Below are 13,272 nucleotides of genomic sequence, written 5' to 3'. Positions count from 1 at the left end.
GAATATGAGACAGATAGGATATCTAATCTCATCAGAATCAGCACGAAAGTTAAACATCAGTCTAACTCAGCTACAACATGGTAGCAGTGGTAGCAACGTATAATAGGGAAAAAAAAGTAAACAGAACACTTGCAAACAAAAAATCTCCTCATCAGTTTGTATCAGACATACTTCTTCCAAGATTTACCAGGAGCAATTTCAGAAATGTTTCCCTCATGGCATACTATTACCCATCTCCTCACCATCTATTTTGTTCCATATAATGGCAAAAAAAAAAAGAGTTCTAGCTCATTCTATCTTCATTTTGGCCCGGCCTATCTCAAAAAGAAAGATTATGCACTGATTTTTATAACTAAGATAAACTGATATAAGTAACTCAGGTGTACACAGATCAAGTGAGTGCCCTTTCAAGACCTTTTCTTCCTTGCCCATCTATGTTTTAAACTTTCAATGTATTTTTTTGTAAGGAACTTTGGAATACTTGAGAAAAAAGATAAAAACAATTAAAATAATGAAAAATACTATTTTAAATTGAGAGTATCAATTTGGAACTTATGCCTTCTACCACAGTCTACTTGTGTGACTCAGTTTACTGATATTGAAACCTACAAAGCCTCCTGTGTTAGAGAAAGAAGGTAGCAGACATAAAACAAGGTTGTTAAACACTAATATTTTCATCTTTGAAGTATCACCATAATCTAGCAAGGGGAAATAATTATCTTTTCAAGGAAACTATTATAATAATACTATAGAAAACTCATTCCATATTTGAATAAAATAGCATTTTTAAATTTCATTTCCTCTTATTGCCAACTTCTTCGGGTAGCGTTATGATAATAAAATTCCAAATTCCAAGCTGTACTTACCAGGCCCATCAAAAGGCACAAGGTGATGAGGGACTTTATCTGAGGAACCTAAAGGGATGAGGTACAAATCTTTCACTTGCTTCATATTATTGGCCGCTACACCATAACGTTTTCTACTGCTGAAATAGGCGAACAGCAATGCATAGGAGATCTGATCTTCTTCGGTTACCGGGGTAAAGCGAACCACGCAGATCTCCTGTTCACAGAATGAGAGGGAAAAAGATGGTCAAGAATATTTTTCTGTGAAATGTTTTTTTACTGACTGCTCTTTATTTAAAAGAACGGTGCTGAGGAGAAAAAGCTATGCCAAAATGGCAGAGAACAGAAGAGACAGAAGGAGCAGAAACAGGGCCAAAATAATTCAGAGCTAGATAAAACAAGTAGAAAGCACTTAGTATGAAAAAATTAATTGAAGTACATGACAAAAGAGCCAATATTTTAACAGACAGCTAAATAACAAGTTTCAGGGAAGCTTGCCAGCTTCCAATTAATTACTCCACTCTCTACCCTTAACATTACTAGAAAGCTGTGTTTTGTAGTCTGTTGTGTCCAAGACGTCCATTAATAATAGTGGAAGATGAGTATTCAGATCCCAGAATTATGCCCAAAGCCCAGCTCAGGAGCTGATGCTGTCTGAACAGACTGGAAGATTGGACAGAAGAGCCTCTGCAAAACTGAGATGGCACCTAAGCAGGCTGAAATAACAGGCTAAACTTTGTCAATGTCAGCAAAGGCAAAATGCAAAATCTTGCACTTTGAGCTGAAGTAACCCTATGCACCAGAACTGGCTGGGGGACTGACTGGCTGGAAAACAGCTTGGCATAAAATGATGTGAGGATCCTGGTGGACAAACCCAGCATGAACTGGTGATGCATCCATACCAAGAAGGCCTACTGCAATCCGGGTGTCAGAATCAAAGCAGTCAGCACACCAAGGGAAATGGCTATTTCTTTCTATGCAGCAATTGTGAGACACCACCTGGAAAGGACTTCAAGTTTTGGGCTCCCCAGCATAAGGACAACTGGAACACAGTGGGACAAGTCCAGCAAAGAGCCACTGAGATGGTTTTGCACAATGTAACACTACTGAAAAAATTGAGATGTGGAGTGGTATCCTAACATTTCTGATGAGTTACTGTGAAAAACAAAGACAGGTATTCTCAAACAGCAGATGACAGTTTAAGGTTAGGTAGGAAAAAAAAAAAGCCAGCAGCTGCCACCCATCCCATTCAACATAACCATGAGATATTCCTAACGTTCACATATTTTGCAAATGTTTCAAAGAGAAATAAACTAAGTATCTTTAGGATGACTAAGATGCATATTAAACAGCAAGTCTTTACTAGGTAAAATTCTTACCTTGGTCCCTGAAGCTTTGATTTTTTCTACATAATCCCAGACAGTGTGGGGAGATATCCTGCCACCTACTTGAATACTATCAGGTAAATCCTATGAGAAAGGACAACAGAAACGTGAATCCAAATAAATCTTGTGCTATGTCCTTCATCCAGTATCTGTTTCATTAAATTCAAAACATACTTAGTTCTTTTATTTCTTAAGTTGTAATTTTAAAATATCAGTAGAAGTTACAACAGAAGAACAAAATTAAATTTTGGACATTTTAGATTTTCAGTATGAAGTTACCAATACATAGTAAATTAGTTATCATTCAATACTGTTCATCTAAACCTTGCAAAATTTATCCTTTCTGGTAACATTAATGGCAAACATAACTGTACTGTGCTCTGGGAACACTCAAGCTATCCATCACATCACACCACAATGAGAGCTCCACATCTATGTTCATAATAAACTTTCAAAATCTTCATCATGAGGGGAAAATATAACCTACATGTGCATGTATATAAAGATGTAAATTCTTGGATACTACTGAGTTCACTGTTCCCAAGCAAAATAAACAGACTTTCAGAAAAATAATTCTTTTGGAATAAAATAGAAGAGCTTTGAAAAATGTATGATACTCATATAACAATCGTTTAGTATTAAGGATTACTGCATGGCCTGCACTTCCCTGAAGATCTACAGCAAAGTAAAGACCATCTTATTAACAGAAGACCTAAGTTCTTTTAATTAGAAGGCTGATGCATCCTGTGCAGCTCTCAAGAAGGAAAATTGTGCCTTATGAGCTCTCTGATCTTTATTTTGTGACACAAAGACAACTATTATAAGCAGTTACATGCTCTTCCAGTCTTTCAGACACAGAAGAGAATGTTACATGAACTTTTTTTTCAGGGACAATTGAGTCACAATGCAAAGTTAGGACCAGAACTGCCACCAGATGGGCAAAAAAAAAACCAACAAAAAAACTCCATTACGCAGGTTTTTGTTATAGATGGGAAGATGAACAAGAGGTTCACGTAATGAATAATGCTTGACTTACAAATATAGACCTTAATCAATGTCCTCCCACTAATACTTCATTCAGTAAAATGATCATGCCTCACTGTCTTCCATCATTATACTAATTATAGCCTACAAGGTAAGTAAGTTGGTAAAATTAATAAATGAATTGTTCATTAATTCTTTTCAATAAATATAATTACCTCTGTTAAATACTCAAAGGAGCCAGAAACTGGATAAGCCTTAATAACAAATTTTGCTACGGAAGGCATATTGATAAAGCCCTTCCAGATGAAGTTCAGTCGTGCCAGAAACAGACTTTCACATTCCACAGTACCAGGCGTTTCTGACCTAAAATAAAGGACAAACGAAAAACCCACTCAGTTTACAACATGATACATCATGCAAGACAGGGTAAATCCTAATTTTTCTTTATCACAGAAATAAATACTTTATCACAAGTATTATAAAGAATTTTCTCTTTCAGTTAAGCATACTGAAGGGTTAAAGAAAAAAGACAGGCAGACAACCACATTTCTTATCTTCCATTGGAGTAGCTCTATGGTACAGGAATAGTCAGATGAGCAGCATATTAATTCCCTAGTCAATATTTTTTAAAAACAGAGAAGTTGTTTATTCTGAGAATTATCTATAATTCTCTATACTGAAGAGGACACAAAAACACACAGGTGCTGCAGAGCCAGAGAGATGTTCCCCTGCCACAGGTAAAAGATGAAAACACACTGCCTGCTGGCCTATACTGCTTTCCTAACTCCTACATTTTGTGCCACCACTGTCTGTCCACCACCTGCATGCCTGTGTCACCCTACTCTCTCTTTGTACCACAAGCTGGCTCCTCATGTCTTCTCATCTATGCACCACTTCCACACTTTCTGTGAGTGCCTCCTCCTAATTCCACCTGTAAAAAACTGTTTTTCCTGCCTTTGAAAAAAAGCCTCAGTTTTGTCAACAAAGCAGCTGAAAAAATTAATGGGATGACTTAAACAATTTCACAGGAGAGTGTTTCTCAACCTGAGAGTTTCCTTATGAAAAAGACTATACATTTCAACATTTCCCAACGTGTTGCTATCAAAATATTCTCGGCATGCTATTAACAGTTTTAAGCTGCCCAGTAGTACCACATGTTGTGCTGTTGCAGTAACACTGTAACCTATGTTTATTTCTGTTGACACTGGAAATTACCTTGAACTTGCTGTAAGCTATTCAAAAACCAAAGTTCACTATCCTTGGTAAAAGATCACACTGTCCTGATAAAGGCAAAATTTCAGTATGAACTCTGGTTAATTCTAAATAATTGGGAGTGGATGTTTTTCTCGAAAAGCCTCCCTCACACCAAAAAGAAACAGCCTCATAAACTGCAATTTCCTTTTTAGTGAGTAGGAGAGTGTGGAAGAAAATGAAGAGAGAGCTGACAGCAAATACAGCAAAACATCAAACAAGCTGCTGTTATGCTGTTACCTGCCATTTCTGGAAAAGCACTACTTTGGAATTTCAAACTAGCCTGAATTATCAGTGTAAATGCTCTGTTTAGAGCAGTATCAAATTCCCCAAATTTATATATACGCTTATACAAAGACACGCTTATTTAAATGCAGCACAATATGTACACTACATGTCTTAACAGCAAAAGGCAATATGAAATTTATATACTGATTTTTTGTAATATAATCTCTTTATAAACCTTGCTGCACCAGAAAATATTGGCTTTTTGGGAAAAGTAAACTATGTGGTAATTAGAAGTTTGAAATCACAACAATATATGTACTATTATGCATATAAATGAACAGCATTTACTCCAGCAGAGAACTCCATTCTAAAACTGTGTACGACTTCAAGTACCCAAATGGATTAATGAAACACCATTAAAAAAGTAGCTTTAGACATAATAGCTTAACAAGATTAATAATGTCTTTCATTTAAAAATACTGTTTCTACAGCTTGTATTACTTTGGGAGAGGTGTGAATGACTTTGACGAGTCTTGCTTATCATCTTCCAGTAATTCTGAAGCTAAAATACTTGATGTGGAGGAGAGTGCGTCTGCAATGCTCTCTGCTTCATTGTCGGACTGCTTCCGTGCAACCCCAACAGAAACCTTCACCTTCTTCCCTGACACATCATCAGTAGGTGGTGCCATTCGGCCTGCAGGAAAGAAAGCACAAGAGGTTTCATTTTTTATTAGAGAAACAAAAAGAGGACCTCCTCTGAACTTCCTCTGAACACAAGGAAGACACACCAAAAATACTACATATTGCCACTGAAGTAGGATAGGATACATATTTACACATATTTGACCCTGCATAAATTATTACATTGTATATGTTTATACAGTACTAAACATAATTTTTGGCACTGCGATGGCATAGGATAAAGAAATGAGGAATCAACAGTAGTATGTACATCCACCATAGGGATTGCACTCTCTGAAGCTGTTTTTTTAAAAGAAAACAACTTTATGCCAATAGACTACCCTTTTAATAGTCTCTTTTGTAAATGATGAAGTAAAACATTCCTGCCACAACTTTGTCAGCAAACTAAGTAAAAACCCACATTTATTTAAATTCTTGAGGTATATTGAGATTTATGGCTGAAAATTATAGAAGTGCCATCTATTTATTTTCATGTTCTTTCCCAAATTACCTATGCAGATTTTGCAGTTTAGATCAAAGAGATGATTTTTATGTTGACTTGTAGTGTCCGGAGATGCAGATTCATTTATTTCTTTATCCTTTTCAGCTTCTTCTGACTTCTCAAACAACTTCGTATTAGGTTCCTAAGAAAAGTCAAACACATTTCAGTTAGGCTTTTTTAATCCCTCTGTTAATATTCCTAATATTGTTTAAAAGTTTTATGGCATTTTCGTCCCTTCAGACATAAAGCTCTTCCTTCAGCTGTATAGTGAAAAATTCTATCAAAAAAATCTTCAAATTCATTACAATAACTAATTCTCAAATATATTAAGGTACCATTTAGAATATTTTCTAATTTCTACTACTGCCAGAATTCATCATACAGTCACAGACACAACATTGAAGGAAAGAAACCAACAAAATCACCAGGCCAAGAAGTCAGTAAAGATAAAAGAAAAACTAACAGATAATTATAAACTTGAACAACAGAATCATAAACAAAACACCTCACAACCATATTGCCTATGTACTGAACATACTGTAGTGCCATGCTTTCTTTCCTACCTGAATTTCCATTACTTCCTCTTGCTCTTTCATTGGTGTCTCACTTTCAATTTCTATTTCTCCTTTGTGAGTAATTTTTGTAATAGGTCTTCTTTCAACCTCCCTCTGCTCTTTCTCAATCATTTCAATTGTCTGTGAAAACAAGTAGTTATGTGTAATTACTCCCATACAGTAAAATTTGGAAATTCAAAAATATAAGAGAGAACGGTATTGCAATTAGAGAACCCTCTAGGAAGAAAAGTAATGCATTCTTATTTTGCAAGTGTCAAGTAGTTTCATAAAGGAAACATGGAAGCAGCCTGTCTAACTTCTCCTACAGTGTAACAGCAAGGACTTACCAGGAATGCATTTAAATAAGTTATAAAGCAAACCTTCAACACTGAATTAAAATACTGGTAATTCTGATTTCCCAAGAGCTAAAGAAAGAAATACATCCATTATTTTCCCATGATAATAGCAACAATGTAGGATATAAATATATGCCAATTTGTATAATTTTTCAACATTTTGTTTTTAGTACATAAACCTAATGCTTCATCTCAAGAAAAAACTTAAAGGTATTTTTAAAAGTAATGGAGATGCTAATTGCAATAGCACTGCTGCTTTGCTTTCTTGCAATAAAATAAAATATAAACCATTATTTCTAATATTGCCTCTTAAAGCACATTTCCATTTCTTACACCAGGACAAGGTTATGTTGGCTGTGCCAAATATTCTCAAGCCTAATTTACTAAGGAAACAAGCAGTCTATGATTGCTTTATCTGTCTAAAAAATACCAACAATACTTATGAACATCGTGGGGAAATTGAAAAAAAAAATTATTAAGTTGCAGTCTCAATGCCTTGCTTAAATAGTAACATGAAAAATACAGTCAAGTGGTACATCGCTATTTATTTTACATGTTTCTAAAAATTTTGAAGCATTTCTCTGGAATAATTAGGACCCTTCAGCAATTTTTTGAGCAGCATACACTTTTTTGGGAAGATATTTCTCATAGCAGTGGAATTTTATTTTGCATGGTCTGTTTTTAGAATTTCTCTGATGTATATAAAAATAAATGTAAAAAAGTTCCACTACAAAGATGGGCTTTGGAATAGCTACAGAATACACAAACTTTTCATGCTTTCTAGTCCCTTGAAACAAGATAATCAGCAAGTGTTTTTCCACAGAAAGTAGCAAAAAGTTATCATGATTCATAACCAAGTCTAGCCACAATGTGCAATGACAAGGAAAAAACACAGGAATTACTACTATTGCAAAGCACACTGCATCCCACTCCACTAAATTAGTTATTACCAAACATTAATTCCAAGCACACAGATGAATTTACACTACCCAAACAATGTGCTTTTAGATTTTATGATGTGGAATATAAATACCAAAGATCCTGTCAACATAAATCCAGACTTTGTAAATTAGAAAATTTTTAATGGCCATTTCTAAGCAGCTGCAGTTATCATCAGACTAAATGCCCAATAAATGGAGCTATGTCTAACAAAAAGGAATTTTTTATAAAAATACAGAACCTCTTATTCCTGTTTCTCCTTCTAAACTCTCAGCACAGTACACAGAGTGACGCTCTGCTTTGAGAAGTCATGCCTAAACTAACCTAGTAAACTTCCTACACTTGGCTTTCTTTTGCTGCCTGTTTTTTTTTTTTTTTTTTTTTTGTTGTTGTTGTTGTTCGTTGTCCCTCCTTTAGGCTGCTTTTCCAACTGGCAGATCAGGTTTTCAGCTCTGGATTTACTTCTTGGGGACTGATTTGTAACACTTCAGCAGTAAGTTAGAAACAACACCAGTTTGCTCCCGTTTGGTTTGTCCAGTATCCGTTTCTCCCTGTTTAAGAAACTCGTGTTTGTAAAGCTCCAGCAACAACTTTAAAATCTTGTGGAAAATAAGGACAAAGAAGCCTTCTTTGAGACAGAAAGAAGAGCCAGCAGCAACAAAGTTGCAAGGCAAAGGAAAGTGCATGTTTGCCTCCCCTCAGAAACTGACTACACTCCTTTCACTTCTGTCCTGACAACATCTTTGGGTTTTGAGTATTAATGAATTACAGAGATCCTCCTGCTTGGTTGCAACATCCATTCTGTTCTTTGGGCATACACTTAACCTGCAAACAGAAGTTACACATGCTTAGGCTGTCAAATAAACAACGTAAGTTGACAAATCTCACATGTCTGTTTTCTCTCTGTCTCCAAGCAGCCAGCTCTTTGGAAGCCAGTTCTTCTGGGCTCATTTTTATTAGATGATCTGGAGTAACCTCTCCTTTCAGTACTTTCTTAAATAGTATCTAGAAGAAAGAAGAAAAGTAACTGTTGCTATCAAGACAAAAATAGCTCACAGCAGGAAATAAATCAGAGAAGTAACATACAACATGCTCTGTACAGCTAAATGGAGTGGGTTTGTAATTATCTCCTCTCCAGGAAGCAGTACTAGATTTTATAACATAAAAAGCTTAATTCCAGAGCTCCATTTATTCTACATAACAATGTATCTACACATACCCTTAATGATTAAAAATATAATTAACTGCTGTTTCAAAAGAGAAAGACTTTATGCCCACTGCAGCAGAAACTCAGACATTTCACAGTTTTTGTTTTTAAAGGTGCAAATCCTCTGCATTACACAACAAAGAGAAGATGCCATCAAAGAGGATATCTATGCTTCTTGCCTAAATGAAGTCCTAGGGTAAAAAAAAGACAACCAACTACTTTAGCAGTATGAGCAAAGAGAAAACAGAAGTTAACTGTTAGATGAAAGTTAAGATAGAATTCTTACAATTGGCTCACTGTAATGGCAAAAAACTATAAACAAAGTGACTTGATCAGAATAACTGATAAAGAACAAAAGACAGAAGCTGAGGAGGAATGATGTTAAATAATGGGCTCACAGAAAGCAGAATAGAGAGTGAAGACCAAGCTTGAGAAATCTGGGTGTGAAAAAGCACAGTAAGGAGATCTTTAACAGAAAAAGAGTAGGTGTAGTAAACAGCAAAGAATTATGGGGGGGACAGGAATATCTAAATAACATATCAGTGGTAAAGAGAAACACAAACTTGGCCAACTGTATCTACTACAGCTTGAAACCAAACAAAAAAACTGTACACTGGGAGCAAGGAGTTGGAGAATTGATGATGGGGAAGAACACAGAGGACACTCAGTGCCCAGGAACAAACAACATCAAAAAACCAAGGAAACCCAAAAAAAACCCCAAACCAGTTAAACTGCAGGAGGGTTGATAACATTTCTAGATTGAAGATTGTTCCTTAAATCTACAGCAAATCAAGGACTTCTGCAAAGGACAACAGACAAATCACACATACATTATTTTTAGGATCTTTCAGATTGAACATTAAACTTCTGTATTTGTTCTTATACTTCGCGTCAGTGTCTCGAAAAAAAGAATATAACTCTCTTTCAATCCTTGTGGCAACTTTTGCTGCTCTCTCCTCAGGAATCTTTAAACTGGAGTCTGTCAATCTATAAGAAGACACAATAGCAAAAATTACAAAATGCATCCAAATAATTAACAGTTTTTCCTTTGCCTTCCAAAGGAAAATATTTATAAATACAAATAAATAATTTCATTTCTTGACATATCTTTACCTTTTCATAAGAATTTCCTTAAGAGACTGCTTAACGCTTTGTCTTATCTGATCAGCAGATGGCTTGGAAGCTGGCACAGCTGGCAGGTGTGTTGCACTACTGGATCCCTTCTCATTTTTCTTTTTCTTAATTTCTTGTTTCTCATGCACACCTACCAAAACACAGTTAAAAACTGTAAAATAATCAAGTAAGTTTATTTAGAAATTTTTGCTGCTGATGGAATTATTTTAATGAAATTTTATTTTTAAACTGCTAAGAATTGATCCTCAAGAAGAAGGACTGGACCCCTAGGATGGATGGTTTGTGTTTGGTTGGGGTTTTTTTCTTCTTTGCTTTGGATTTTATGTTACTTAGATTAACCCAGAACAAAAACTTCCTTAGCAGAAACAGGGGGTTTGCCCTTTGATTTGCAGTATTTTCATCTGCACCAAATAAGGATGGCCAGTGCTCATTAGCTTGATCTTAAGTATGATTTTTGACTCTAAATTTTTGTAACAGCATAGATTCATTTTTCAATGAACAAACTAAGAAATAATATACTATGAAGCACATATAAGCATAATAAGCTTTACTTTAAAATATCATTTTACATTAAACTTAGCATTACTGCATCTGATAGCCATCAAAATTATTTCAACTATAATAATCTCATCTGATTCAAGTAACATTCAAGGTCATTGTAAGGTTTGTGTTATAAATAATTCAAATAATGGGTAAGTCCATTATTTGAATTATTAAAGAAACCTCATTAAAGAAAAATTACTAATTTTCAGAGAGTCAACTGAATGCTCATTTGTGTCAGCATGTGAACATGTCACAAATTTTGAGCAGCACCCTTCAATTTAGGGAAGAAATGGGAACTAAGTAAAATTAATTTTTTCATCTTATAATCAGAAAAAAAAAGAATATATTAAAGATTGATAAAGATTTCTAGAATGCACCAGCACTGGCAAAAGACCAGAAGAGCTAAGTTATGTATTTTTAGACAAAAATTCAAAGCTTGAGTTTCAGAGTAAAAGACACAGTTCTCACACAAAATCTCACTAGCTTTGCTGCTGATATTTCAGTCCCAAATAACAACAACTTCACATTATAATGACCTTAGAAGAAAAATGCTTCCTGGAAGGGAACTAGGGAGAGGAGAAAGGTTGCTGGAGGGTAAATATGTCCCTTCAACCTTTAGAATGAAGTTTAGATGAAAATCTGATGACTCAGCAAGTAATATAATGTCCCCTCTGAAATGAGTTGACAAGATTGTCAAGTTGTTAATTATTATCAAAAGACATCAGTAAGTCAAAATATAATTTATACAACAATTAAACCAGTTCTATGCATATAAAGCATTTCATAGTATTTTATGAAAGAGTATTTTAAAGTCTCATACAATATAAAATAAACTTTAATAGAGATGTCTGTGTATTTTTTATCACACTTTTGATAATGTGAGTATCCTCTACTATTGAAACAGAAACATACATCTATCTAGGACACATCTACCTACTAAATAAAACTGAAAAAAATTGAGAAATAAAGATCATAAATGTTACGGAAACAAACAGCTCTTCCACTATGGAACGTGATTTGAAAAACTGATGCTATGAAGAAAGGTATCATCCTTCACTGTACACTGATGTGAACTGCAGCATGGAGGACATTCCCAAGCCTTGGTACCTGATTTTGTGGACCTTTCCATTGTACTAAGGGATTCTTTACTTGTTTTTTCATTTTTATCTTCAGGGGACCGCCGAGGAATTGCAGTAGTTTGTGATCCCTTCCGAGCAGGAACATGCTGCCCTTTTTTAGTATCTGAGTCTCTGGACTCTGGTAAATTCTTCCCATCCCCAGATTCCTGAAAGAAACATTTACACATGTTAGCATCTACTGAATGCTACAATCAACCTCTACATAATTACCACGTGTTTTTCCCATTTTTTCCTTTTTACACTGTACAATGTATCCCCTGGATGTGTGTCACCATACAATTTTCTAAAGAATTACTGAACAATATCCCAAATTACTGCCAAGCATTGCTTAACAATCTCCTTTAAATATTGGCTCAAGATACAGCACAGAGAATTTGCATTTAAGCTCTGTGTTGACAACCACTAAGTTTGCAGTTATTTTAAAAAGTCAGGGATACCGATGAACATCCCTTAACCAGTTTTAGCCACAAAGGTCAGGGATGTTTAGAAAGCATATGTAAATTAAAAAGAACAGTTTATATTCCAGAATTTCAATACTACTACTCAGAAATAAGACAGGCTTACTTATGATTATGTTATCATGAATATGACATTATATACTAACAAACTGAAGAATTGTCGCAATAATCTTTGTAAATTATCCTTTGGTTAGTAAAATTAGACAAAAAGTAGAAAAACTCCAAACAAAGCACTAGGCATTCCTTTCTATATACAATCTGAAATAAAACCAATCAAAAACTAAAACACTGTTGCTGTATTGTTTCCTGTTGTTTTTCTGCTGCTCATAATACATAGCAAATTGACACATGTCCTATTAGAAATCTGAAAGAAAAATGCACTAGGTTCTTCACCATTTCTTTGTACACCTGTATATATAGGTTTATATACACATACAGGAGTAGGACTTCAATGATCTTTATGTGTCCCTTCCAACTCAGGATGTTCTATATGCATATGACATTAACTTATCCCTGCTCAATATAAAAAAAGAGTTTAGCAATACCCTCTTGAAAGAGTCAAGCCACCTAGAAGACGAAGTAACTTTGCAAATAATTTAAATTAGATTCACAAAGATGTCTGAAATACGGTCTATTAATTGGCAACGGCACAGGCAGAAACCTTCTAACCTCAGAAATTAAGGGAACTTAAAACATTAAATAAGACTCACCCGTCTGAAGATTTTGACTTTGTGCTTCCCAGTGTCCTCCGTTTGCTTTGTTTTTTCAGTCGCTGTATTTAGATTACAAGTAGGTGTTTGCTTTGACACCCCCAGTTTTTCACACTCAATCGCTTTTTCTTCTTTATGCTCAAGTTTCACTTGACTATCTGGTACATTTTGATCAAAGCACTCCATTTTTTTGTCTTCTTCAGCACAGCATTTCACACACACATACTCTTTATCTTCTTCACCCATCTGCTGTGCTTGAGAAAGGCTCAGCCCAACACAATCACCATGAAACCAATCATCACATCTACCACAACCTACCATAAACCTGAAAACAAAGTAAGATAAAAGTCAGTGAA

The 13,272-nt window shown here is 35.1% G+C and overlaps 1 protein-coding gene across 11 annotated transcripts in view; it reads right to left on the bottom strand.

The window, feature by feature from the left end:
• PHF3 (PHD finger protein 3) overlaps window positions 1–13,272 on the bottom strand; it is a 52,928-nt gene that overhangs the window by 4,561 nt on the left and 35,095 nt on the right. For 10 of the 11 annotated variants that reach the window (XM_054630580.2, XM_054630575.2, XM_054630572.2 and 7 more), the window contains 11 exons: window positions 12,917–13,241; window positions 11,717–11,894; window positions 10,046–10,217; window positions 9,763–9,919; window positions 8,614–8,730; window positions 6,440–6,571; window positions 5,886–6,018; window positions 5,195–5,387; window positions 3,430–3,577; window positions 2,225–2,314; window positions 867–1,062 (listed from right to left, as the gene is read on the bottom strand). In XM_054630580.2, coding sequence (XP_054486555.2) covers window positions 867–1,062; window positions 2,225–2,314; window positions 3,430–3,577; window positions 5,195–5,387; window positions 5,886–6,018; window positions 6,440–6,571; window positions 8,614–8,730; window positions 9,763–9,919; window positions 10,046–10,217; window positions 11,717–11,894; window positions 12,917–13,241 — 1,841 coding nt within the window. The remainder of the gene's footprint in view (window positions 1–866; window positions 1,063–2,224; window positions 2,315–3,429; window positions 3,578–5,194; window positions 5,388–5,885; window positions 6,019–6,439; window positions 6,572–8,613; window positions 8,731–9,762; window positions 9,920–10,045; window positions 10,218–11,716; window positions 11,895–12,916; window positions 13,242–13,272) is intronic. The other variant, XM_054630571.2, reaches the window with a different exon arrangement.

Source organism: Agelaius phoeniceus, chromosome 3, assembly GCF_051311805.1.
Source record: "Agelaius phoeniceus isolate bAgePho1 chromosome 3, bAgePho1.hap1, whole genome shotgun sequence".
Taxonomy (NCBI): Eukaryota; Metazoa; Chordata; class Aves; order Passeriformes; family Icteridae; genus Agelaius; species Agelaius phoeniceus.
The sequence above is the reverse complement of the archived record's forward strand: the minus strand, read 5'-3'. Positions and strand labels throughout refer to the sequence as shown.